Genomic DNA, 27,856 nt, shown 5'->3' with positions numbered 1-27,856 from the left:
ATGCTGCATGGACCGTCCCCACAGGACTGTTTGGTATGAACTGCAAGCAAGAGACTGGCCATTTAAGAACCAAGCCGCAGAGGCCTTGATCTGGCAGATTGGGAGCGGAGAGGGTATGAAGCGCGTCCTGGCCTCCGTCAGCCTGGGGAAGGAAGTCACTGTGAGTAGCTACCTGTGTTCCGGGAAGAAGGGTAGAGGGTGAGCCTGGGCACACGATAGGTGTGCCCTTCTTCATTCACTCACCTGAGAAATGAACCCTGGAGGTAGAAGTATGCTGGGTGGGCCTCCTTGCATCTGGCTAAAACAGCTGTCTTTTATTACTCAATTATTTTTCTTTAGAAAAAGCTTTAAAAAAAAAAAGACTGGAAAGAAATAAAGATCATAGTTTTAATTGAGTTATGAGTTGAAAAGATAGTAGAGCCCTGTATCTTAGATGGAAAAAGGTGATAAAATCCTCACTGCACAGAACACTGACAGGGTTTTACTGTGGCGTCGAATCTCTTCTCCAAAATGTTCTTTATAACTGTTCAAGAACAAATCGAAGTTTCCACAGCCTATTTCTTGCCAAAATATCAGATTGTAATACAGGTACTGACCTATTTCCAGATACCTTTGATGGTTTCTTCGCATTGCAGTTTATAAGTTTCCTGGCCCTGACACAATGATGCGGGCTCCTGACTATTGAGTAGTTGAGAGAACACCTGAGCAGCTACTCAGCTTCCTGTCTTGTTTTGTTTTGTTTTGTTTTAAGATTTATTATTTGGGAGAGAGAGCGCGTATACATGTATGAGTGGAGGGAGGTGCAGCAGTGGAAGAGAGAACCCCAAGCAGGTTCCATGCTCAGTGCAGAGCCCAACTCAGGGCTCTATCCCATGACCCTGAGATCATGACCTGAGCTGAAATCAAGAGCTAGATGCTTGGTATGCCTGGGTGGCTCAGTGGTTGAGAGTCTGCCTTCAGCTCAGGTTGTGATCCAGGGTCCTGGGATGGAGTCCTGCATTGGGCTCCATGTGGGGAGCCTGCTTCTCCCTCTGCCTATGTCTCTGCCTCTCTCTCTCTCTCTCTCTATGTCTCTCATGGATAAATAAGTAAAATCTTTAAAACAACAACAAAAAACAACTTCTCTGTTGTTGGACATTTAGGCTATTTCCCATTTTTGCCCATTATAACAAAGTTATTAAGGACACCTTTGTGTAAACTAGTGTACAGATGTGTTTGTTTTATCCCCCGCCCCCCCCCCCCCCAAAAAAAGAGTAAGTTGCTTTCCTGGCAGCAATCTCGTTGTGTATTTCTGCACACTTAGAATCTTAGAGCACAGAGGTGGAGTCTTCAAGAAGGTGAAAGCCTGGAGCAGAGTCTAGAGCCCATCAGAGGCAAGGACAAGGGAGTCAGAGTTCAGTGCTGGCTATAAGAGTCATCTGGGAGCTTTTAAAAATATAAGGACCAGGGCTTCTACCAGAGAGAAAGATTTACTTGGCCTGGGCTGAGGCTAAGATCATAATTTTTTTAATCTTTCATTTTAAGTAAAGCTCCTCCTAGTGCACAGCTAGAGTTCTGTTCTGAAAGGATATCTTATAGAAAGGATAGCTTACAAAGGCTATGGGTCCTTTGAAGCCTTTCAAGAATAGATTAGGGACAGGGAGCGGGGAAATGGGGACAGATAAAGTGTTCAAGCAGTCAGCTTCTGGCTCATGAAAATTGGCTTTCCTTTTTGGTCTTTTTTTTTTTTTTAACACATTGCCATTGGAGGGTAGATGAGACATTGGTCAATGGCAATAAAAAGTGATTTTGAATCATAGTCAAAAGCAGGGAGTGCCCTCTGGGGGGCACTGTTCTCTGCCCCTTCAGCCACACTGCTTTAAGTTCACCACCAAGTTTCTGCATCAAGGCAGCCACAGTGAGTTAGTGTGCACAGGATGACATCAAGAGGCCAGAATGATTCTTAATGAAAACCACCAGTTCCTTACCTGAGGTCACTCTCCAAAAGACCAACTTCTTGTTCCATCACCTCTTCATTCCCTGTCCCTCTGCCCCTTCTCTGTTTAACTTCCATCAGCTTTCCCTTTATCCTTTTATTGAAATTGATTTTGTGTTGACATGATTAAATTGTCCATGCTGTGTCTATAGATTGAGGCTAAAAATGAAAGGACGATAAATATGTGTACATTATTATAATAGATTGTAGTTGCCATTAGCTGCTGATTCAGTAGTTCACTACATTCTCTTTTTTGCGGGTCCATTTCTTTTCTTCCATTCTATCAGTTATTCAAAGGCTTGCCACAATTTTGTTGGCTTCACATGTGGACCATAGTTTTCTTGTGCAGTTTTAGGTTTTTCCTGTAGTTTCTTTTTTTTTTTTTTCCTGTAGTTTCTAATTGTCTGTCTTTCTTGTTGAGTATAGTCACAGGCACCTTTACCATATTCCTGAGGTCTTGCAGTTCCTACATACTGCTTATGGAATGCAATTTGTTGCATTCTTTCCAGGGCCCACTGATTTCTTGTAATCTGGATAATGGAATTTTTGGCCTACTGTAGTGCTGTTATCCTTCCATTTCTTTTCAATCCTGGTTCAATACTAGAATTTTTTGTATCTCATGTCTTCCCATTTCTTTATTTACATTCCAGCAAAATGAGAGTGAATCCTAGGCAGCCCGGGTGGCTCAGTGGTTTAGCGTCGCCTTCAGCCCAGGGCATGATCCTGGAGACCCTGGATCGGGTGCCATGTCTGGCTCCCTGCATGGAGCCTATGTCCTGCCTCTCTTTCTCTCTCTCTGTGTGTCTCTCATGAACGAGTAAATAAAATATTAAAAAAGAAAGAGAGAGAGAGAGTGAATCCTAAAGGAACTTCCTCCCAATGGATGCATAAGAGATAAGTTTTGACTCCTCACATGCCTACACAAGTCCTGATTTTGTTTCTACACCAAGAGGTTCACAGTAATCTTCCCTAAGAACATGAAATTTTTGCTCTACTGTCTACTAAGTGTCCAATGCATTGTTGAAAAATCTGGTATTAATCTTAATTCTCAGTCTTTTGTAGATGCCCTGGTTTATTCTCTTTGGGAATGTCTAGGATCTTCTCTTTATCCTTGTTACTTTATTTTTATTTTTGTATTTTAAAGATTTTATTTATTCATGAGAGACACAGAGAGAGGGAGAGAGAAGCGAGGCACAGACACAAGCAGAGGGAGAAGCAGGCTCCATGCAGGGAGCCCGACATGGGACTCGATTCCGGGTCTCCAGGATCATACCCTGGGCCGAAGGCAGCGCTAAACCGCTGAGCCACCCGGGCTGCCCTATCCTTGTTACTTTGAAATTTCATTAAAATGTACCTTATAGAATAAGTTCTTTTTCTTGGTTTGATTTTCTTTTTTCAGTGAGGTCCCTTCTCTGGGCCTTTTCAGATGAAGATTCCAGTTTCCCTCAAAGGTTTCTGAGAAATTCTCTCTTATTAAGTCTTCATTATATGGCTTCTGCCCTATAGTTCCTTTGTTTTCTCTTGTGGAAACTTCCATTGGACAGAATTTGGTCCTTAGTGAGGTTCTGTGTCTTTTACCTTCCTTAATGTTTTCTGTTCTCTATCGAAAATCGAGTGCTGGGGCTCCTGGGTGGCTCAGTGGTTGAGCATCTGCCTTTGGCTCAGGACGTGATCCTGGGATCGTGTCCCGCATCAGGCTCCCTACAGAGAGCCTGCTTCTCCTTCTCACTATGTCTCTGCCTCTCTCTCTGGGTCTCTCATGAATAAATAAATAAAAACTTTAAAAAATAAAAAATAAATAAAATTGAGTGCACAATCTGAGGAGTTTCCTGGATCTTATCTGCCAGTATTCCTAATATTTTGTTTCAGAAGTTATATTATTAATTTCAATCTCTTTCTTATTTGTTAGTGTGTTTTTTATTGCATCCTGATCTTCTTTTATGGACAGAGTAGGTTCTACACACACACACACACACACACACACACACACACACACACACTTTTCTCCAGGGTTGGTGTTTTGGTCAGTTTCTCTTTGGTCTCTTGTTTTCCTGACCTGGTAGGCAACCCAATGAGGTCTAATTGTACTTAAGAACAAAAACCTGAGTTGCTGAGTAGGTGAGCACTTTCTTCCTGGTCGTGTGTGTAGGCCTGTTTTCTTGCAGGAGCTCTCCTGAATCGAAAGGCTGAGAGGTGTGTGGGAAATGTGCAGATCCAGAGAGTAGGCAGCAAACTATCAAAGTGAGAGGAGCTTTACTCTTTTTTCTAAGTAGGCTCCATGCCCAGCGTAGGGCTTTAACTCACGACCCTGAGATCAAGACCTGAGCTGAGATCAAGAATTGGACACTTAACCAACTGAGCCACCCTGGCACCCCTGGGCTGGGGGGCAGTCAGGACAGGTGTTCTGCTGACTGTTTCATCCTTTTGGTTGCTCCCAGCCTCCATTCTTAAAATACTGGGGCTTCTGCCTCTGATGCATCCCGCCCGCCCCACATGTATTCTGAGCTCTTGCATTTCTCTGCTTTCCATTCCAAAAATCTACAACCCAATTTCTGATCTCTTTTTTATTACCTGTTTATCCGGCCTTGTTCCTGTTATTCCAGGGCAGTCTAAGAAGGAAAGAGGGGAGACAAGCTCATGTACTTTGTTTTCAACTGGAAGCATGAGAGCTCTTCTGAGATTCAGTTGTTTCTCAGCCCTATTCTAGAAATGACCAATCTTCCAAACATTGGCAGAATGTTCAGGGGACTACCAGATGGAGAAGGGGGACTCGAGAGCATCAAAGGGACCCTGTGCAGAGTACCCCAGCTGTGCCCTCCTCCCTCCCAGCCAGCTCTCACACCCACTAACGCTGGCTCTGCTTGCAGGAGATCCTCTCTGCCTGCTGGGCTTTTGACCTGCAGGAGAGACCCAGCTTCACCCTGCTGATGGACATGCTGGAAAAACTGCCCAAGCTGAACCGGAGGCTCTCCCACCCTGGGCACTTCTGGAAGTCTGCTGAGTAAGTTTCCCCTTAGTGGGCCAAACTCACCAACCAAGCCTGTACAGCCTTATCTGGTTTCTTAAAGGGCACCGTCCAATCTGTCTGCCTACAGAGTTGATTCGGGGAATACACAGAGCAGATTAGCCGGAGGTAACTAGACTCGTCCCCTTGCCCAAGTGATACTAGGATCTTGTTTATTTCAGAGAACTCCTTTTGAGAGACAAGTATCTCTAGTGTTCTTCTGTGAAAAGCTGCCTATCACTATTATCAGGGCAGTGCAGACTCTGGGCCAGGACAAGAAGATTTTGCCTTGGAAGGGGCCACATGGGGCCAGCTGGAAGCCAGAGCAGCATGGGTCCTAGAGCATCAGCAACGTCAGCAGAGCGGCTATTACTTAAAAGGGTGCAGACTCGAGACAGCTTTCTAGCCCCACGTCAGCCACCTGTTAGAGGGCCACATGGCCAGAGTTTATGTGCTGCTTTGATGCTGGAAGTCCATCTTTCCTCTGTTGAATCACACAATTGTTTGTGCCCCTTGGTACTGGGCAGCCTTCACTCCTCTTGTACATTCTGTCTCATTCCCCTTTTGTTCTGTCCCTCTGGCACTCTCTCTGCCTGAACGCTCCAAAGCAGACCTTTGCCCTGCCATAAACCCTTTGTGAGAATCTGAGGAAGTCATTTGTTCCAGGCCTCAGTATCCACAGCTTTTAAAAGTAGGGCTTGGGCCAGAGCGGGGTAGGGGGTGAGTGGGCATGGGAAATGCATTAGGCCTTACAGGCATGGAGGGAAATTTCAAGTTACAGCTCCTGTCCCTGGGATTTCTAGTGTGCCCAGCAGCGGTGCGAAGCTGTGACAGCACTGTGGACAGTCTGTATTGCAAGGCAAGGACTCAGCTCTGCCATTTGATGTGGGAGCAGTCACAGACAGCATGTAAACCAAGAGTGGCTGGGGGCTCTAATAAAGCTTAATTTATGGATGCTCCAACTTAAATTCCATGCAACTTTCACATATTGCTTTTGGAGGGAAAAAAATAAAAGAAGATTTCACAATATGTGACGCTCACTCAACCACCGAGCTACTTGGGCACTCCTGATATGAATGGTTTTAAACTTTTTTCAGGCAAAGGGCACTTTCTAAAAGTGCAATCTCCCCCCCAAAGTCCCAATATATAAAACAGATAAAATATAGCTGCTCTTGGTAGTTGTGTGGGCAGGAGCCCATCCACATCCCCAAGGTGGCTCCTGAGGCCCCCAGTCATGATGCAAGTGGCACCTGCAGTCACATCACAGAGCCCCTGGAGAAGTGGCACTTGGATCTTCTGTCTGTTGCCCAGGCATGTGGTGGCAGCAGCACTCCTCCTATTCTAGAAAAGCCCAGTTGGTAAATATTTTAGGTTTGTAGGTCATATGATCTCTATCATCTGTTCTTGGTATTTTTGGTTTTTGATTTTTTTCTTTTAAAACTTTAAAGTGATTAATCTGTTTGTGGCTGGATTTGGCTTGTATTTAGTTTGCTGGCCCATCTTGAAAACAAACTGTACTGGGTTTCGAGTCATGGGTGAGGGGAGGCCCAGCACAGGTCACCCGAGGGTGACCAGAGGGTGCAGTAGGAGAACCACTGATTTAGGTCATCTGCAGGGACAGCCTAGAGGAATGACCGTTTGGGGTTGGGAATACTGTCTCTTAAAATGCCACATTAGTTTCCATATTTTGCTCTTAAGGTGGGTCAGAGTCTAAGGCAAACAGGGCACAACAGAATGTTGTGATTAGAAATGTGGGTTCAGCCTATCCATTGCTGAGTGCCTGCTACACACCCACAGAGACGAAGGCCAAGGCCAGGCCTCGGCCAGCCAGGAGTTTCTAGTCTAATTGGAGAATGGATGAGGGAATGATTATAACATGCTAAGAGCTATGATGAAGAACAGCCTTTGTGGGAGCCCACACAGGGGCCTCTCTGCCCACCCAGAAAGCTTGAGAAAGGGTCTCCAGAAAGAGGGGTCTTTGGAACTGGGTTTCGAACAGGAACTGTCCTGGCAGAGACCAGGAGACTGGGGTTCCCCTGGACTTGGGCACTTGTTTAATATCCTGGTTCCTGGTTTCGTCATCCACAGAAGAGAGGAGAAGGCTGCACTAGGCAGGTCGGGCATTCAGGAGATGATTTCAGATTCCCTAAAGACCATATAGCCCCACCTTCTCATTTACAGGTGGGAGACAGAGCCGGAAATCCGCGTTCCCCACCCCAAGCCATCTGTTTCAGCCGCTGGGAGGAAAAAAATGCCAGCCTACCTGAATGAGCCTCAGTCAGAGCTTCCTGTTCATAATTTGTACTTTAACACATTCTGCCTCTAATTCTCATTTTCTCTTTTCTTTTCCATCTGTCTTGTTACTGTTTTATTTTCGGCGGTGGGGGGTGGCGGATGTGCTGGCCTGTGCTGTCATCTCCCCACTTCCCACCATCGTGATTTCCTGCCGCTCCTCCTCCACCTGTCTGCGCTGGGTGCCTGATTCCATCACCCACCGGACTGCATTCTTCCCACACTTGGCAAAACGGTCGCGGGGGGCCCCCAGCCGCTGGCGGAGCCGCTACTACGGGAAGGGGCGTTACGGTCACCTGGACTTTAAGAACTCCTGTCCGGCTCTGGAGGAATAGTGTGTCTTTTGTGATTGCCCTTGTTCCCTGCCTGTTTGCACCCTGCTTCCTGTCTTGTGTCTGCATCCAGCTTCCATTTTTGCCTGTTTTGTTCCCCTAAAGCCAAAGTGATGTTCTCATAGCTGAACTGGCCACCGGCAAGGGTCCCGCAGGCTTGTGTGGCTCTTCGCCGGGCTGAGTGGAGGCGCACGGCATACGGCAGGACCTCCATCTACCTGCTGTGGCTTGTCGCTGGGTGGAAGATAACTTGGGTCCTTGATCCAAATCCAGAGTGCCCTTTGACCAGAGCTTAAAGAAGGGAATGCAGTAAGCAGGATGAATGAACTTTCAGGAGGTCCGTTTTGATAGTCAGGGGCTGAGGGGAATGGGTCCATTGGCCAACCTCTGTCTAAACATTCTGTGGCTGTCCCAGGGGAACTTGGGACAGGTGTTTTGTGCCAGGTCCCTTTTGAGCTCGCTGTATTGCCAAGCCTGGCATAGAGCGGGGATGCCCTTTCCCTCTGCAGGGAAAGCGCCCCCCTCCCCTGCCCTGGCCAGGCCTCTGCCACTCCTCCTGTTCCTCCAAGGGCTCGGGTTGCTGACTCTCTTCTCCCCTCTTCTCTTTCTTCCCGTAGGTTGTAGGCCTGGCTGCCTTGCATGCACCAGGGGCTTTCTTCCTCCTAATCGACACTTGGCACCGTGACTTCTGCTCAAACGCAAACTGATGTGCGGGCACTAACCCAGGGGATGTGATCTCTGCCACGCCAGGCACCTCTCCCGAGACTTCTTTTGCTTTGTTTGTTTTTAAAACGGGCCCCCTCCCCTCTCCACGGCCCGTGTGTACCTGAATAACTGCTGTCCACGAGGATCCCCTAACAGACCCTGCCCTCACCCCACCCAGCAGAGCTGCCTACTCTGACAGGACATCATTCTCTAACTCTTCCTCTGTGAGGGCAGCACCGGTTTGTTTGGGTGATCCTGGCTCCCTACTAACACCTCAATGGGATCAATTCCCTGCTGAGCACATCAGCCCCCTGTGGGCTGTGTCCGCAGTACAGGGGAGGGCTTTCTGTTTGGCTGTTAACCTGCAGAGGTCTCATCCAACAAGGAGTGGGATGATTTCAGAGCTGCTTGAGGCCCGCCCCATCTGGAGGGCTGGGGGCGGTGAACACCAGAGTCCTATTGCTATGAAAAACACTAGCTGGAAAGGGTTCTGTCCTCAGCAGTGCCCTCAGGAAAGCTGTCCTAAGACGAAGGGGGCCTGTCGCCAAATAATTTCACTGATGAGAACAAAGCTTCTGCCACCAGCCCTCACTCCTTTAGAGACAGAAAGTACCAGACCCCAAGTCAGGCTCATCAAGAGTGGGGCTAAGAGGCCACACACCATCACTGTGCTGCTTCCCAAGTGCAGATTCCTGGGGTCACCCCCCAAACCAAGTCCAGGTCTCTGGAGGCAGGCTCTGAGAGTCTGCATTTATACTTGCTTTCCAGATGGTCCTGATGCCTGCCCGCCCTAGTATTTGGGGTCCAGTTTCTCTTTTCTTCCTTTTGCACTTGGAGCAGAGCCTTCCTGGCTGCAAGTGAGAAAGTAGCTCAGATGGGCCTGTGGCAATGACGACATGCCGTGGGCCAAGGACTCCAAGATGAACAAGCCCCCGTCACCTCAGGAGGGTATGCGGCCAAGTCTTAAACTCCCTTGGCCAAGAATGACCAGGAGTAGCTCTGCTGAGGCTGTTGGCTTGTAGTCGTCCTTACTTCTTGCTGGGGTCAGGTCCTCTGTGGAGCTTCTGAAACTGGCCTGCTCCTGAGCTAACATTACCCTACTTCCGGTCAAGACCAGCGTGGCTGTAACTCATGTTTTTGTTCCTCTTTGCAGCATTAACAGCAGCAAAGTTGTACCCCGGTTTGAAAGGTTTGGCTTGGGTGTCCTGGAGTCCAGTAATCCAAAGATGTAGCCAGCTGTGCAGTTTTTTCTGCCAATTTCTTTCTTTCTTAAATGTGTTTCTGAAGCATCCAAACAACCACCGTGACAAAAATGAAAACACTCTTCAAAACATCAGTCTACCGTAAGTGCTGCAAATCAGGAGTGTGAGTCCTTGACTCAGACCATTCATCCACAAAAACACCCGGGCCGGAGATGGAGCTGCACCTGCTGTTTCTTAAAGTGACATTACTGACAACCAGACCTGCCCCAACAGGCAGCGAATGTTTACATAATATGTTTCTGGGGAGTGAATTCGATGCTTTACAGTAGGTAATAATAAAAAGTGCTCTTCAGAGGCACACTGGCACCACTGGCCAGGATGGCAGAAGTGGCCTTCCCCTCTGGAGGACCCTGTCGGCATTGAGGAAAAGAAAGAAAAGCATCATGATTGTGGCTGTTCTCCAGGGAGGAAGGGAACCATGAGGTTTGACCTGGACTCTGCTTTGGCCCTAAAGCCCAGCCATGGAGAATGTCCCTGTGTTGGGTTCTTGCCCTATCCTATCAAAGGGACGCTGTCCCTTTTTCTTCTGTCAGAAGAAACCCTGGCTAGGAACCAAGCTGGATTATGAGGGTCAGGAATTTCCGAGAGTTTGTTTCCCTTTTGACCCCAATAATCCAGCCCATGCCTGCTGGAAAAGGAGAGACAGATAAAAATGCAAATAGTATCTAGATTGATCCAGGGGTTCGTGGGTTGGTAGCCAGGGTGGAGGTAGCCTCTCACCTGTGGAGAGGTTTCTTTCACACAGCTTCCAGGAAGACACCAAGGAGATGGCATTCAGGGCTTCAGCTTTTTAGACACGTCCCAGTCCTGGCTGACCTTTGACCCCAGACCTAAGGCCCAGCCCAGCAGCTGTGTATACCATGAAAGCTTGCTTGGTGAGGACAAAGGGAAGGGAGAAGTGGCAGGCAGCGGGCTCCTGAGCCCACCCTCCCAGTCACAGGGGTGACCTGGCTCTTTGGAAGCTCTATCAGTCATGCCAAGGTTCTGGAACTGCCTGCCCATTCTCCCCCTGTACTGTTGAAATGAAAGCCCATAGCCACTCCTGACTTTTCTGCAGTCCGTGTTCTGAGCTCTTAGCTAAGACAGGAGGCCTGTGCCCCTCCACACCATTCACCTAGACCCACCCAGCCCACCAGTCTTCGAGCCTTCCCATGAACTAAGTCAGGACCACCTACCTATGTGTGTACATTTGCACCAGAAGGAGGGGTGTGAGTAGGGGAAGTCTGTGATGTGAGAGCACCCTCCCTATCTTCATTAGAAGCTGTCACCCAAAGGGAAAGTACCAAATGGCAAAGAAGCCTTCAGTGGGTGTTATTCACCATGTTAGGCCTCAAACCAGAACTGACTAAGGTGACAAGGGTGGAGATGTGGTTGGATTCAGACCCAGAATGCTCTGAGCCATGCCCTGAGCCAAGATGGAGGGGCATGTGGTCCTCTCATCCCTTTCATTTAGACCCATTTAATTTAGCAAAGCTCCCAATCTTCAGAGCCTTCCCTGGAGTCTAGCCAAAATGTCCTATGAAGCAAGCCACTACCTAGAAGTAGGGCTGTCTTCCTGTCCCCAGGTCAGGCACCCCTTGGCTGACACACGCTTAGCAGAGGTGTGCAGCCATGCAGGGTATCTGGGCTCCCACTGCCCATCAGCACCCCAGACCTGAGCTCCTTAACCCTTCCCAGTCAGGGTGCTTGGGGAAGATTGGAGCTGTAAACCAGCTGGATTCAGCTCCAGGTGGGACTGCTTCTTTCACCTCCTCATCCCTTGACCTCCCCAATGAGTATCATGCCGCAGATCAGTTCAGGAAGCTTTCATCAAACACCAACGGTGTCTTGTGCAAGTGCAGGGCGCTACAGGAGCAGCCACAGTCTCTGCCCTTAAAGGAACTGACCCTCTGCCAGGAATCGTGAGGCAGAGGTGAAGGTCTGGGGGTTACAGCCCCTTCATCTGCAGGACCCTGGACAGCCTCCCAGCTCTTGGCCTACCCCTGCACTGCCTGTCATTTAAGAGAAAAGTAGTCCCCTTCTCCCACTCAAAGTGACTGTGAATTGAGGTTGAGAAGACATGCTTGCCCTTCTGTGTGCTCTTCCCGTCTGTTGTGGAAACACGAAGGACAGCAGATACTGTGAATTCAGCCTGCATGGCCAACTGTGAAGGGGATGGAGAAGCTGAGATGGCCTCCTTGGCGAGAGCTCTGGGGATAGCGGGGGTCCCCACCGGGGTCTGAGAGTGGACCCCAAGCATTGGTCCTTCATGGCACGTCCCCAGTCCCTAGCATCCCCTCCAAAACCCTAGGGCCCTTGTCCCTGCTGCCTTTAGCCACCAGAGCTGCAGTCCCTAGGTCTCTGTCCAACTCAAGGTCTTCAGTCCTAGCAAGCTCCCTGTTGGTCGTGGGCAGTGTAGCAAAGTTGACCTCTCCATGTCACCAAATCCATGCAGGGTGCTGGAGCCCCTCTGCCCTCTTAGTGGCATTTCTCCTTGTGACTACAGGGGGCAGCCGTGTGTCCTATAAGCCTGCATTGCTGTTGTTCCGTGTTGATTAGGGGGCCGAATGGAGATGTAAATGTGAAGCCGTTTAGAGAGCTTGTGTGATGCTCCAGTGTTAGCCCGGATTTCATTAGTGTGTGTAAAACCAGCGTCTTCCGTGGCCACAGGCACACACTTGCTTTTTTGAATGTGATGTAAAATTTGTACAGTAAAAGTTTTTATATTTTCTATCAACTGCATTTGTCTTCCAGAAATGCTATTAATTTAAATTAAAATGGTTAGTATTAATGAACGTGCTGTATTAGTTTTTTGCCACTGGCAAGAACACATCTTTTGTGCCAGGCCAAGCCTGGGTGTCTGGAGTTTGTGAATAAAAGTGTACCATGATGTCTGGGGCTTGTGTCTACTTGGGTCAGTTCCAGATGAGTGTGAGGAGCTACTCGGATGGCACAGAGAACAGGAATGGGGGTGGGGGAGTCAGTGGGGGGTTGCACCCCCTCTAGGAGCTCCTTCCAAAGAAAGAAATTATCCATGGACCTTGAAGGCACAGAAGAGTGGAGACAGAATGGCATCAGAACCCATGATGCACAGAGGATGGTCATCCAGCCCCCAATAGTAAGCAGACCCAAATCCAGTCAGTGTCTCCTGGGCTGGAGATGCCTTGCCTCATGGAAGCCTTAGAGGTGGGGTGGGAAGTGGAATGCTCATTTATCTGAATCTTATTTCTAGGAGCCTCTCCTTGCCAGTCAGAGAAGTAGGTGCTTTGGAGGTTGGAGTGAGCAGAACAGATAGAGGAGAGGGATCCAGTATTCACAAGGCCCTCTTCTGAGCCAGGGAGGTGCTTTCTACACATGCCACCCACCCTCCTTAGTGTAATCCTCCGAACGATGCCATGAGGCAGGAATTGTGATGTTTCAATCAAGGAAGCTGGGGCACAAGAGGTTGATCCCCCAAGATGACATGGCTGAAAGGTGGCTAGTTCAGGATGCAGTTCATGGCTTTGACGCCAAAACTTCCTTTCAGCGAAAGCCGAGGAACTTACCAGTCATTTACTGAGCACCTGTGCTCAGGCAATTGTGCTAAGTTCTAGAACACAGATAAAAAGGTGGTAGTGCCCTTGCCTTCAGCTATGAGCCAACAAGTGGCCCAAGGAAAGGGTCCCTGTCTGCCTGGCAGGCTTTGTAGAGGAAGTGGCCTTGGAGCTGACTTTTACGGTCATATGCCCGGTGCAAACAAACAAGCAGGGCATTCTATTCTGTAGGAACAGCATAGCAAAGGCTCAGAGATCTGGGAACACATGAGATGCTTTGGGAAATCATGAATTTTCAAGCTGTCGTAAAAGTGGAACTTGGAGCTGGTGAGGATCCTGCAGGTGCCAAGCCAGGGAGTTACAACTCTAACAGACCAAGCCTTGGGGAGCCATGGAAGATGCCTGAGCAGGGGAAGGCCATAATTAAATTTATATCTTAGGTACACAGGAGGGACTGGAGGAGGGCTGAACCAGAGGCAAAGGGATAATGACCTGAGCTTTGATTGGATGTGGGGGAGAGGTGAGCTTCCAGGGTAGCTCCCTAAATGTCTGCTTTCCCCTGCTGATAGTCAGTCGCTGAGAAGGTGAGCCTGTGGATGAGGAGCTGGACAGGGATCACGTTTAGGGGCATCCAGGGGAGCTCCAAGTGGGCATAGGGACACTGCCTGGGAGCACACCTTGCTGTAGAAATGAATAAGGGGGGCCGCCTGGGTGGCTCAGCAGTTGAGCAGCTGCCTTTGGCTCAGGGCCTGATCCCGGAGTTCTGGGATCAAGTCCCACATCGGGCTCCCTGCATGGAGCCTGCTTCTCCCTCTGCCTCTCTCTCTCTATCTCATGAATAAATAAATAAAATCTTTTAAAAAAAAGATTTTTATTTATTCATGAGAGACCCAGAGAGGCAGACACAGGCAGAGGGAGAAGCAGGCTCCATGCAGGGAGCCCAATGTGGGACTCGATCCTGGGTCTCCAGGATCATGCCCAGGGCTGAAGGCAGCGCTAAACCACTGAGCTACCGGGGCTACCCAAAAATCTTAAAAAAAAAAAAAAAAAAAAAAAAGAATAAGGGTGGGAACTAGAAAAACTAAAAATGTGGCCTCATTCTGAGGACCCAGTGCTATAGCTGAGGATCCTCAGTCTCCATAACTGGGGGGTGCTTGTTATAACTGCCCATATCCAGCGGTTTTCCCTAATGATTTTTGATAAGACCTCTAGCTGCTAGAGTCCTTTTTCTTTCTTGACAGGCCATTTTTATCTTTCGAGTAGGTGCTAAATAAAAGCAATGGAAATCTTTTTCCCCAGGGCCTGCGTGGGGTTAGGTTAGAAGTTAACCAAGACAGTGAGGCTCTGGTGGGAGTCCCTTTAAGATCCCTGGTTATCAGGCAGCCCCGTGGCTCAGCGGTCTAGCGCCGCCTTCAGCCCAGGGTGCGATCCTGGAGACCCTGGAAACCCGGGATCGAGTCCCACGTCAGGCTCCCTGCATGGAGCCTGCTTCTCCCTCTGCCTGTGTCTCTGCTTCTCTCTCTATGTCTCTCATTAATAAATGAATAAAATCTTAAAAAAAAAAAAATCCCTGGTTATCTTGGAAAGGGGGAGGGAGGGTTTGGCACACAGTGGCCCTTTGACACATTGTTTAATATTTAACATTCCCTAATTACCTCTGTACCGGGGATCCCTGGGTGGCGCAGCGGTTTGGCGCCTGCCTTTGGCCCAGGGCGCGATCCTGGAGACCCGGGATTGAATCCCACATCGGGCTCCCGGTGCATGGAGCCTGCTTCTCCCTCTGCCTGTGTCTCTGCCTCTCTCTCTCTCTCTGTGACTATCATAAATAAATAAAAAAAAAATTAAAAAAAAATTACCTCTGTACCCTGCAATTGGATTTTTTATATGCTATTGCATTCATGCAGGCTTCTGTAGGGATAGATGGCTCCAGAGTTTGGCACAGGAATATAGTGGGGGTTGGGGGCAGCGCTGGCAGGTACTGGTGGCTGGTGTATGGAGGAGGGACAAAGGGTACCACAGCTCCCACATGGCAGCGCACCTGGGTCCGTGGGCATAAGTTTTAACGCGTATACGTGGAGGAGAGCTTTGTTTTTTTAGAGAAGTAGTTTTTTTTTTTTTTAAGAGATCTTATTTATTCATGATAGACATAGAGAGAGAGGCAGAGACACAGGCAGAGGGAGAAGCAGGCTCCATACTGGGAGCCCGATGTGGGACTCGATCCCCGGACTCCAGGGTCACGCACAGGGGCTGAAGGCCGGCGCTAAAGCGCCAAGCCACCCAGGGATCCCCGGAGCAGAGCTTTGTAACTGGAAGAATGAGCTCTCCCATCCCCTGCTGCTAGGCTGAGAAGAATGCAGATACAATCCAGTCTTTAGGCCTGCGCCTCCCAAAACGTTGACAGGAGCTTTGTGTCTTCAGAAAGTGTGTGTGACTCCGAAATGGGTCCCCCCATCCTGTGCAAGAAGCCCCAAGGGGCCAGTTGAAAGCAGTGGTTGAGGAAGGTAGCTCAAAGATGTTCTCAGGGCCAAGTACCAACTGGTTTGCAGGAGAAAGGTGCTCAGGGCTCGAAGTTGATAGGAGCTAGAGCAATCGCCTGAGGGAGTAGCCGGCACCCAGCGAGAATTCCTCCCACAAGTGGGAGGGTGGTGAAGACAGCTGGTCCCCATCTCTGGTGAACTGTCGCCTCCTGGGAAGGAGAACCCAGTGTTGCCAGACCTTCCCTTTTATCTTTTTTTTTTTTCTTTTAAGATTTTATTTATTTATTCATGAGAGAGGCAGAGACATAGGCAGAAGGAGAAGCAGGTTCCCCACGGGGAGCCCGATGTGGGACCCGATCCCCAGACCCGGGATGGTGCCCTGAGCCAAAGATGCTCAACCACTGAGTTACCCAAACATCCCTTGTTTATCATTCTTTTCGTTTGTTTTTAACAGGAGCTAGAAGTCTGGATTTTTTATTTATTTATTTATTTTTTTTGGTGAAATCTCCAAATTTCCAAAAGTTAGCTTTTCTTTTTATTTTATTTTATTTTATTTTATTTTTTTATTCTGTGTATAGGACAAACAAAACCAGTTTGTAGACTGGCCGTGGCCCACAGACCACCCAGTGTAGGTTCTGGCCCGACCCTGGGGGCCGGCAGGAGGCAGCTGGAGCTAAGGACGAGCTGGTGCCAGGAGGCCCAGCATCAGGGGAGATTGTGCAGGCTCGCCCTCCTCCCTGCCGCCCGGGCCGTGTGCTCTGGGGACACGCTGATTCACCGCACATGGCAGCACCCCTCCCCAGAAGGCCCGGGGCTTGGTGGTGGGAGCCCGACATGTCACTGGACTTCGGTGCAAGGGGGTGTCCTCTGGCGGTGCCCGAGCAGTGGACGCGAGGGGGCGACTTACATACCAGAGCTCTGGAGTCCAGCCACCTGCATTAATCCCTGTTCGCTTTGGAGCCTGGACAGTCCCCAGCCCTCCTGCAGATCCCGCTGTCAACAGGGCCGCCCAACGACGAGAGCCTGATCCTGTGCTCCCACCCGCCTGCCCCAGAGCACACGGCCACTGCCCCCCAGCTGAGAGCTGCCCAGGGAGAGGCCCCAGCTACTGGTAGGTCCTTAACCCGCCTTGAGGCAGCAAGTGATGTAGAGTCACACAGTGAGAAAGTGATTCTCTTTCCAAGTATCCTTCAGTCACCCTGGGGACCTCAAGAGGAAAGGCCCGGATGGTTAGTAGCCTCCTCTCCCACCAGCGCTGATCCGTCTTTTACCACAGTCTCGGCCCCTTGCAGACTCAGAACTTCCCAGGAACAGCGTTTACAGCTGGAGCTTAATAGCCTTCTCCCTCCACCCCTACCTCTTAAATAAACATAAATCTCATTTTAACCATTTAACTGTGTGGCGCCTAAGGCCCACCCCAGAAATTGCACAATGTCGCTTTTGCGTTCTGTTGGCCACAGCAAGTTATGGGCCAACCCCAATTCAGGGGCAGGAAAGGAGACTCCATCTCTCAAGGGGAGGAAGATCAGTCACATCGCAAGCGGCGTGGATGCAGGGGAGCGTGACTTTTTGGGGGCCGTTATTGTAAGACGCTATCAGAAAAGTATCTCTAAAGACCTGGGCTCCAGAGCAGCCTGGGTGGCTCAGTGGTTTAGCGCCTCCTTCAACCCAGGGCATGATCCTGGAGACCCGGGATCGAGTCCCACGTTGGGCTCCCTGCGTGGAGCCTGCTTCTCCCTCTGCCTGTGTCTCTGCCCCTCTCTCTGTCTCTCATGAATAAATAGATAAAATCTTTAAAAATAAATAAAGACCTGGGCTCCAGCCCTTAGGATATAAGCCTTCAGAGAGAACAAGGTTTCTGATGTGGATTAATCCTGGGAAGGGAAAGCTAGGCCCTCTCTTTTGCTCCCCAGAGCAGCTTGGAATGGGAGGGGATTGGTGAGGGTGGCCCCAGGACAACACACAGTTTCTTTTGTTCTGATCCAAAAGTCCACAGCACCTGTGAACAGCTGTCCCTATGCACATGTTATGTGCCAGGCCCTGCTGTAAGCACTATGCATGATTAACTCACTTAATCCTCCTACGGCTCTACTCGGGAGGTACTACTACCGTCCCAGTCTTACAAATGAGAAAAGAAGCAGACCTGAAAGGTAAGTTGTGGGGTGAAGAGCCCTCAGCTGGTAGTGTCCTCTTTAATCAGGGCTGTCACAAGCCCAGCTAAAACCCGGGCTTCTAGTGCTCTGGGGAAGAGAGACTGGACATCCGGGGATGCTGAGCAAGATTCAACCCTTTGGCTCAGGGCATGATCCTGGGGTCCTGGGATTGGGTCCCACATCGGGCTCCCCTCAGGGAGCCTGCTCCTCCCTCTGCCTATGTCTCTGCCTCTCTATGTGTGTCTCATGAATGAATAAAGAAATAAAATCTTAAAAAAAAAGTTTGTGTATGGAGATGGGCCAGGGCACTGTCTAATTTCCAAAGTGGTTGCGAGTTTCCTTCTTCCACCCCCATCCTTACCTTTAAATAAATAATAAAAAGATCGTCAGTCATTTCAGTAAGTTTCTAGTCTGGGAGGAAGGAACAGTATTGGAGGAGTATACCAGCACAGGCTCATTCACCTTATCGAGTAGGAACTGAGTGTCTACTATCTTTCCCTCTTGAGCACATTACTGGGCCGACACCCCTTGGAAATAGAGGTGGTCAGGGCCAAGGTGCAGGGAGCCTGGGCTCTGAATCTTACCTGGCCCCTCCTTTGTTGGGTGGATCGGGCAAGCCTTCCATGGCAATGTGGAAGAAAGCCCTGAGTCATAGAGGAAGGAGCCTGGGATTTGCCACATTTCTGGAACACTACCAACCATCAATGTCTGCACCTGGGCACATTATGAGGGTTGCTGGGAGGAAGCTGAGGACCAGCTGTGACATATGGAAAGAACTGTAGGATATTAATTGGTAAGAACCACTGAATGACAGGGTTGCTAAAAATAATACCATGTTAGGTCATATTACTAGAGGTAGAGTGTCTAGAAACTAGAGGTGAAAGCTCCACATGGTTATATATTGTTCAGAGATTTTGGGTGCAGGATGTAGGTCTGGAAACATACCAGGAGGCCAAGGTAAAGCAAGAGAACATTGCTACTTGCCTGTTGTGTGGTATATGTCTTCTCATTTCATAACAGGCACATTATATGAAACAAGTATTACCCCCATCTACAGAAGGAGTAGGGGACCACTGAGAAGTAACCATGGTTGGTCATCCAACCATCTGTCCAACCTCATCCGACCATGAGGAAGCTTGGACTTGAAGGATTTGAAGACAAGTTTGGCTGACTCAAAGTGTCTGGCTCTTGCTTTGACCCCTGGGTTCCTTTTTTTTTTTTTTTAAGATTTTATTTATTTATTCATGAGACACACACACACACACACACACACACACACACACACACACAGAGAGACACAGGCAGAGGGAGAAGCAGGCTCCATGCAGGGAGCCCGACTTGGGACTTGATCCCAGGTCTCCAGGATCAGGCCCTGGACTGAAAGCAGCGCTAAATGGCTGAGCCACCTGGGCTGCCCCCGGGGTTCCTCTGTAAATCATGTTCCACTCCATGGGAATACCATGGGAAATACCATTTCACTCCATGTTAACTTTTTCCAAGGAAATCCCTGGATATAAAAGAGAATGGATTCATTGTTCCTGTCTGTTCAGCAGAACAGCCTCCACCCCCTGTTCCCTGCTGCCCCCTCTGGAACAAGCCCTGGATGAGAGGGTGTTAACAGGACCCAAAGCAGCACCTGATGCTCTAGGCTTCCTCCTGCCCAGGCATGGAAAATATTGATCAAAAATGAAACCAGGAGGGACTGGGTGGCTCAGTCAGTTGGGCAGATAACTCTTGATTTCAGGTCAGGTCATAATCTCAGAGTCCTGGGATGGAGCCCCATGTCAGGCTCTATGCTCACCAGGGAGCCTGCTTGAGATTCTCTCCCTCTCCCTCTGTTCCCTCTCCCCATTCTCTCTCTCTCTCTCTCTCTCTCTCTCTCTCAAATAAATAAATCTTAAAAAAAAGAAAATGAAACCAGGAGACAGATTCTGGCAGAGGTCTTCTCATCCCTGGGAGCGAAAACACACAGCCACGCAGGACCATGTTCCCCACAACAGATGTCGGGGCCCGTGAAAGGAAGCCCATTCTATGAAAAGGCATCTGAAAAATGAGGCAGGGCGGTGCAGGGGTTAGCAGCACAGGCTTCATTGCTGCACTGCCTAGGCTGAATCCCAGCTGCGACACTTTCTGGCTGTGTGACCTTGGGCATGTTGCTTCACCTCTCTGTGCTTTCATCCCACGTGGACTAGACATAATTAATTGCACCTACTTCATAAAGCTAATGGAGGATTAAATGTAAGGCACCTAGGTCGGTGCTCAGCACATAATCAGCACTATACCAGTGTTAAAGTACCTTAAAACTGAGGGGCACTTGAGTGGCTCAGTCGGTTAAGCATCTGCCTTTGGCTTGGGTCATGATCCCGGGGTCCTGGGATCAAGCCCTGTGTTGGGCTCCCTGCTCAACGGTGAATCTGCTTCTCTTTCTCCCTCTCCTTCTCCCTCTGTGATCTCTCTCTCTCTCTCTCAAATAAATAAATAAAATCTTAAAAAGAAAAAAAAAAACCAAACCCATCTCTGAGCACTTCCTTGTCTGTACCTATCAGGTCTTCCTTGAGCACCCAGGAGAGCCCAGCACTTGGTTATTGACCATGGCAGTCATTGTGTCTTCCAAACATTACCAGTCCCCAAGCCCTTCCAGAGTCTTACTGCTCCCCACCAAGAGGTGAGGTCTCCTCCCGCTCCTTGGACCTGGGTGGGGCTTTGGGACTGCCTGGAGAAGTAGAATGTGGAGGAAATAGCTCTCCGAGGCTAAGTTATACAGTTCATCTGGGGGTGCCTGGGTGGCTCAGTTGGTTGAGTGGCTGCCTTCAGCTCAGGTCATGATTCCCGGTCCTGGGATCGAGCCCCATATCAGGCTCCCTGCTTGATGGGCAGCCTGCTTCTCCCTCTCCCCTGCTTGTACACATGCTCTCTCTCTCTCTCTCAAATAAATAAAACCTTTAAAAAAAAAAAAAAAAAAAGGGATCCCTGGGTGGTGCAGCTGTTTGGCGCCTGCCTTTGGCCCAGGGCTCGATCCTGGAGACCCGGGATCGAATCCCACGTCGGGCTCCTGGTGCATGGAGCCTGCTTCTCCCTCTGCCTGTGTCTCTGCCTCTCTCTCTCTGTGTGTGACTATCATAAATAAATAAAAATTTAAAAAAATAAAATAAAAAAGTCCATCTGGCTCCCACTCTGGGGCAGAGACAAGCTCTCCCCACCAGGCGCTGCTGGAGTTCAGATTTGTAAGCCAGGTGAACGTTGTCATTGTTTGAAGCTACTCAGTTTTTGTATAATTTCACACAGCAGATCACTAGGACATGGACTAGATTAAGCAGCGCTGGTGGCACCGACTCAGCAGGTCAGTAGCTGGTGGCTGGTCGCTCAGGCCATCTCTTCCAGGGACACCAAAATGGAGAGAGGGGACACTGGGGGCAGCAGGAGGAGTGCCAGACCTGCAAGCCAGGGCAGCCCGGTCTTTATTCTGGTTTGGCTGCTCATTACAGGTGTGGCATGGGGCACTTCTCTGATTCTTAGATTCCTTGATGATTCAGCACGGCAAGGCCTGACGGGAGCTTGACCAGAGGTGACAGATGTAAAATCCTTGGCCCACTGGTGTCCATAAACACTGGTTCCTTTTCTGGGGCGTTCCTGGTGAATGAAGAAGGACTTGGCTCCTGAAAGCAGCGTAGGGAAGGAGGGGGGCAGGGGAGCCACGGAGAGGAAAGGCATGGGTTGGGGCCAGGAGCTATAGACAAACCAGGTTTCATCTTCCTGTGGCAAGTGCCGCTGGCTGCCAGCCCGACCGCTGTCTGTCTTCCCGGCAAGTTTAGGAGCAGAACCCAGAGGTGGGGTCACCGAGAAGCTTGGACTTCAGGGTTCTTCACTGCAGAGGCAATGGGTTTGCAGGGCCACAGGCGTGCATAACATTTGCAAGAGCTAAGATGTATTGAGTGAACTGATTAACACTATCGTCTCCTTCGCCTCTGACTTCTCCTCTATCATAAGGCCTCTTGGGTCAGGTAGTATCGGAGAGGCCATATGCAATTTGGGGATCGAACTAAGAGAGTTGTTGAGTTGGGCATATGTTTATTCTAGGTTGAATGGGATATATGTATGTGGTTCACAGACACTTCGGTGAATAATTCAGTGATTCCCAGCTGTCCCAGTTTAGGAATGGCTTCTGGAACCCTCCTCCTGCCCATTGTGCCAGACCACCTGGGTCCAGATAAAAAGTTGCGGGGCCAGAAACACATCCCAATGGAATGTGTCCCAGAGTACACACGCAGTGGACTTCAAGAAGTAGATGGTCTTCCTACTTCCTTTATGGAAAATGTGTCACATCTTCATCCCACAGAGAGAAGCAAAGAGTATGCAGCCAAAAAAGTAGGAAAGTATTATAGTGCCAGGAAATTAATTTTTTAAAAGATTTTATTTATTTATTCATGAGAGACACACAGAGAGAGAGAGAGAGAGAGGCAGAGACACAGGCAGAGGGAGAAGCAGGCTCCATGCATGGAGCCCGATGTGGGACTTGATCCCAGGACTCCAGGATCACAGCCCAGGCCAGAGGTGGCGCTAAACTGCTGAGCCACCCGGGCTGCCCACCAGGAAATTAAATTTAAAAAAAATTATTTTTCTAGATTTTACGATGTGCAGGGTATTTGTTGACTGCAATGGTTTCAATATTTGTGTCCCCCCAAAATTTGGGCGACCACCTTCACCCATTTTGCCCACCAGGAGTTCTTATTTATGGGAGTGGTGATGGTTTTCATTTATGGTGATGCTATGAAGTTTGCTTTTATTTATTTATCTTATTAATTTTTTTAAAGATTGCATTTATTTATTTGAGAGAGAGAACATTGGGTGGGGGAAGAGGCAGAGGGAGAGGGAGAAGCAGGCTCCCTGCTTAGGGCTCCATCCTAGGACCCCAGCATCGTGACCTGGGCCCAAGGCAGATGTTTAACCAACTGAGCCACCCAGGCACCCCTGAAGTTTTCTTTTAAAAACAAATGCATATAAGTTGATTTACAGGAAATTGGCAAGTAAGATTAGTCACACAAGCACTAAAGGCAGAGCGGTGGTGTGTCTGGCTAATCTGTTGATATGATTACTTCTGCACATCTGGTACTGCATGATTGCTCACACGGGCCCCCAGTGATTCTCCGGTGCAGCATGCTCTTCGGCTCCTTATCCCCGCCGTCCATGGAAGGGATATCACCACTGCCTCAAGACTTAGTCCTGGGGCCACCCGCAAGTACGGTATGTGAACAAACAGAACTTCAGGAGTGCTTATTCCTTGCACTGACTTCGGTGCCTCACAGGCATCAGCTCACTTGGTCCTCACAACCTAATGAAATAAGGCCCCGTGATTAGCTTCATCTTATGGATGAGGAAACTGAGGCTGACAGAGTTCAAGTAACCTGCCTGGCCTCACTCAGCTGCTGTGCCCCGACTGCAGGCTCCTTCAGTGCATTTCACAACTTGCATCCCCACCAACCCTGATGATTTATGAACCGCTGGAGGGAAAGGACAACATCTTCTTGGTCTGTGGTCCCAGAGCCAAGCCCAGCGCTGGGCATGCAACCTCAATATACACCTGTGCTAGTCTGTGCTTCTTCTATGGAGTGCCACCTGCCTCTGACATCAGAATCCTCTGGGCTCAGAGGTGGGCTCATAGGCAAGCATAAGAGGCTCTGACTGCAGGGCCACTCCTTTGTGTGACCTGTGGGCAGGGCCCCAGCAGTGTGTTTATTTAATAATCTATTTTAGTTAAGCGTGTGTTCTTTTTCCTTAAGGTGCCTCCCAGGCTTGTAATATGGGTTACCCAGCTCTGTGTGAGGGGTCTGTTGGAAATGCAGAATTCCAGACACCTCAAACTACCCAATCCCAGGCCTTGGGAAAGATTCTGGGCTCACTAAAGTTTGAGTATCACCGTGATAAACGTTTCCACCCTACGCCGGCGCTGGGGTTATTTGTTTCAGGGCTCCCGGAAGAGTCATTGTTGTATATATGTACCCTCCTTTTCCTGGAATGCTGTGGATTCCAGTAGAAGTTCCTTGAGTTCTGAGTAGTTTTGATTCCTACTTCTTCTTCTTTTTTTTTTTTTTTTTATTAGAGAGAGAGTGCAAGCAGGAGGAGTGGCAGGCAGAAGGAGAGAGAGAAGCAGGCTCTCTGCCACGGAGCAGGGAGCCCGATGCAGGGACTTGATCCCATGACCCTGGACCGAGATCATGACCTAAGCCAAAGGCAGACTCTTAACTGCCTAAGTCACCCATGGGACACAGTTTCGATTCCTTCTTATCAGGCCAAGACCTGGGCATGCCAGTGAGTGTTTGGCTGGGGCCAGAGGGCAGAAGGGGGCCCAGGCCGAGGGAAGATGACACCCTGTCCTGCCACAGTCTGTCCCTACCCTACCTCATAGTCCCCTTCCCCTCCCAAGACAAGTGTGCTTCCCCTTCCCCATTCCTTCTGAACAAGTGGTCAGTTTTGACTTCTGCTCTGGGAAGGGGTGACTCAATCAGCAGCCCCTGTGGAGGAAGGTCAAGCCCGCGGTGGAGACAGAGCTCACCCCAGGTGTCCCCGAGTTACTCCAAGGAAGCCTGGCGGCCTTTCATTTGTCCTGTATATACCCCTGGCAGAAGAGCCCACTGGAGCCTGCAAGTCTTCACCATAAGAGACTAGGAGGGAAAGTGTGGGCTGGAGGAGGATCACCCCCCCCAGGCGGCGGGGAGACGGCCAATGGAGGCTATTCTACACTCTTGAGCTGCCCAGGCAGTGGCAGAGGCAGCCAGGCCTGCAGGTGGTCCCCCCAGGCTAGATCCCTGGGGGAGACCTCACACTGCTTGGCTTGGCTCTTCCCCAGGAATGCAGTAGCGCCCCCCTTATCCGCCCTTTCCGGGACTGTCTGGAAACAGCAGATCCTCCTTCCGACAAACTGCCAGGTCCGCAGGAGCCTGCGCCACCTCACTCCCCTCGCTCCACCTGGTCACGCGTGCATGTTAGCAGCTCACATCACAAGAAGAAGGGGCAGTGCAGTAGAATATTTTGAGAGAGAGAGAGAGAAACCACATTCACATGACTTTTATTGCAGTATTGTTGTGATCATTCCATTTTATTATTATTGTAATCTTTCACTGTGCCCAATGTATAAATGCGACTTTGCCATCTGTACAAATGTAGAGGAAAAAGTGTAGTACACATACAAGAGCTGGTACATCCAGGGTTTCAGGCATCCCTTGGGGGTCCTGGGATGTATCCTCTGGCGGAAAAGTGGGGAGGGACACCGTATATGATGTCTTTCCTGCTGACATACAGCAGGGCCTGGTTTTTGTTTAAAAAAAAGCTTTTTAAAATTTTTGAAATACACATGGAGTTTCGTTCCTTGGGCCTTTCTCAAGCTAGTTTTTAGAAACTGAGGTTTACTTTGCACACAAGTGGGAAGAACAGAATGGAAATGTATAGTTCGGTGATTTCTGACAAGTACCTTGATCTTGTTGAGACAGAGAGCATCTCTATCACCCCAGAAAGATCCCTCCTGCCCAACCCCAGTGGGGATGCAAGCACCCCTGTTTGCACTCCTTCATCATGGGCCGCTCGTGTCTGTTGTAGAACTTCATAGAAATGGAAGCATTCATACATTTTGTGACTGCCTTCTTTTTCTCAGCATAATATCTTTGAGACTTACCTATATTGTGTTTATCCGTAGTTTGTTTCATTCTATTACTGTATTTGTTGTGTGGCTATGCTACAGTGTGTTCATCTGTTTTTTGGTGGATACTTGGGCTATGTGTTAAGCTGCTATGAAATTCTTACATGGGTCTCGGTGTGGACATATGATTTTTTTCACTCTGAAGTAAACACTGAGGAGTGGAATCTCTAGGTCATAAGGAAGGTATGCTTAACTTTGCAAGAAACTACCAGAACAATTTTCCAATGTGCTTTGCAGGAATTTGAGTAGGATGTGGTTACTAGGAATCTGTAATTGTGGGAGCTGGGCAAGTAGTCTTCTATGCTCACTGTTACAGTCTGAAGTCAGCAGGACAGGCAGTCCGGAAGAGGACAGGGACACAAAGGGGTATGTGCAGAGCAAGGACAAAAATGGAACCTGTGAGAATCAGTGGAACCCACGAGGTTGTGGAACACATTTTCTCTCACTGCCTCCAAGACTCTCTCTTTGATGATGAGCATGTCCCGGGAGAAAAGCATGAGTCTTTGATCACACATCTGAGCAGAGTCAGAAGCAGGTGAAGGAGGAGATGCAGTGGTGCTGAATTCAGGCTCCACCGCTACCTCACGCCAACAGGACAGCTAGCGGGTGAGCAATAACACCCACAAGTGGCAACCGTCTGGGTGTGGAAGCAACTCCAGTTCCTCCTTCCAAACTGCAAGCAAAATTTGTTTTGTGGCATCCAGAACTATGCAGAAAGAGAGAATATTCAGGAAACATAGTCCCAGCTTAACTAAGAGGTCTCAATTAAAACATACTACTCTGTGAAGGGGTTTCAGAGTGCATTTACCATAGTGGGCACTGAGAAATGTATAGAATTGTCACATCACTCTATGGTACACCTGAAGCTAATACGACACTGTATGTGAATTATGCCAGAATTAAAAAAATACATCACTCTAGGTCCTGCTTTTTTTTTTTTTTAAGATTTTATTTATTTATTCATGAAAGACACACATACACACACACACACACACACACACAGAGAGAGAGAGAGAGAGAGAAACAGGCAGAAGGGGAAGCAGGCTCTGTCCAGGGAGCCTGATGTGCGATTCGACCCCAGGATCCCGGGATCACAACCTGAGCCAAAGGCAGACGCTCAACCTCGGAACCACCCAGGCGCCCCTTGGTCTTGCTTTTTTATCCATCGTCACAATCTCTGCCTTTGGTTTGGAGTGTCAAGTCCCTCACCATTTCATATCATCATGGATTCAACTGGGTTTAGGTTGACTAGTTTGTTGCTGGTTTTCTATTTGTCCTGGCTGTGCTTTTCCCTCTTTTCCTGATTTTTCTTTTTGGATTAAAAGGTATCCTTTAAATTACACGTTGTCTTTTCTACATTTTTATCTTCTCTTCGCTATCCTCTGTTTTATTTTTTTTAGTAGTTGCCCTAGGATTTACAATACATATCATTCAGGAATGAATCCTAGGTCTGTCTGAATGCAAGCCACGGGCTTTTTCTCACCAAACTATCTGAGAAGCAGAACAGTGACCTGGCTAAGAGCATGGCCCCTGACAGGCAGGAGGGCAGAGAAGGAAAGATAAAAGGAACTCATTTAATTTATGTAAATGTGTGGAAACAGTAGTTGCGAGCCAACATCCACGAGAATCTGATCTTTTCATCACACACCAAAATTGAACAATGGTCCTTGGAAAGTTTTGAGGTTTGGCATGTGGTTCGAGTCAATCTTATCTAGATCATTAAGGACACGGTCTCCCTGGGGTCACTCTGGAGTGCAAGGTCAACCTTTGGTTGCACAAGAAAGGAGGAAGAAGCAAGTTGCAAGCTAGAGTTTTGTTAAGTTTCTGTTTTGTACAAGACACCCTCCTGAGTACAAGACTGGAACATGAGTCCCTGACCCTCACCATTGCCGAAGCTTCTCTAGACTTCACACGGAAGTTTGTGTGATTCTCCCAAACTACACATCTGATTGTGTCTGTTATCTGCTGAAAACCTTCTAGGCCGCTAAAGGGAGACCTGTCTACCCCACATTGCGGTGAGTCCTACAGGCACCATGCGTCTGTGCGCCAGGAGATACGCACACCACCGTTGTTCACAGCAGCTGTAGAGATAAAGCTGAAAGCCACACAAATCTCCACCAGCAGAAGAACGAATGGATAAATTATGGTTTGCCCATACAAAGGCACACCAGGCCGCAAAGAAAATCTCCTGGGGGCGGGAGACGTCCTCCCTCCTGATGCCCGTGGTAGTTACACGCAGGCAGACATCTACCACCTTTTTCCCCTCTACACTAAGGACCGGTGCATTTCACTGTTTGTAGTTTCTACCTTGATTAAAAAATCAGCAACTTCTAAAGGCTCCTCACTGCTTGTGAAGTAAGGTCTGGACTCCGATGGGCCCTGCCTTTGTGGGCTCTGCCCTCCTCCACTCCCTCTCTTGCTCGCTGCCTCTGTCCTTTCCTAAACTTGGCCGAA

At 49.0% G+C, this 27,856-nt stretch overlaps 1 protein-coding gene across 10 annotated transcripts in view; it reads left to right on the top strand.

Annotated features, from left to right (window-relative positions):
* The window catches only part of KSR1 (kinase suppressor of ras 1), a 154,588-nt gene extending 142,149 nt beyond the window's left edge, over positions 1 to 12,439 (top strand). For 5 of the 10 annotated variants that reach the window (XM_041724957.1, XM_041724955.1, XM_041724964.1 and 2 more), the window contains 4 exons: positions 25 to 160; positions 4,843 to 4,976; positions 7,525 to 7,605; positions 9,462 to 12,439. In XM_041724957.1, coding sequence (XP_041580891.1) covers positions 25 to 160; positions 4,843 to 4,976; positions 7,525 to 7,605; positions 9,462 to 9,540 — 430 coding nt within the window. In that variant the 3' untranslated portion in view covers positions 9,541 to 12,439. The other 5 variants (XM_041724959.1, XM_041724958.1, XR_005983087.1 and 2 more) reach the window with 4 other exon arrangements.
* Positions 12,440 to 27,856: the final 15,417 nt, after the last annotated feature.

This window comes from Vulpes lagopus, chromosome 12 (assembly GCF_018345385.1).
Source record: "Vulpes lagopus strain Blue_001 chromosome 12, ASM1834538v1, whole genome shotgun sequence".
NCBI classification, from domain to species: Eukaryota; Metazoa; Chordata; class Mammalia; order Carnivora; family Canidae; genus Vulpes; species Vulpes lagopus.
The sequence above is the reverse complement of the archived record's forward strand: the minus strand, read 5'-3'. Positions and strand labels throughout refer to the sequence as shown.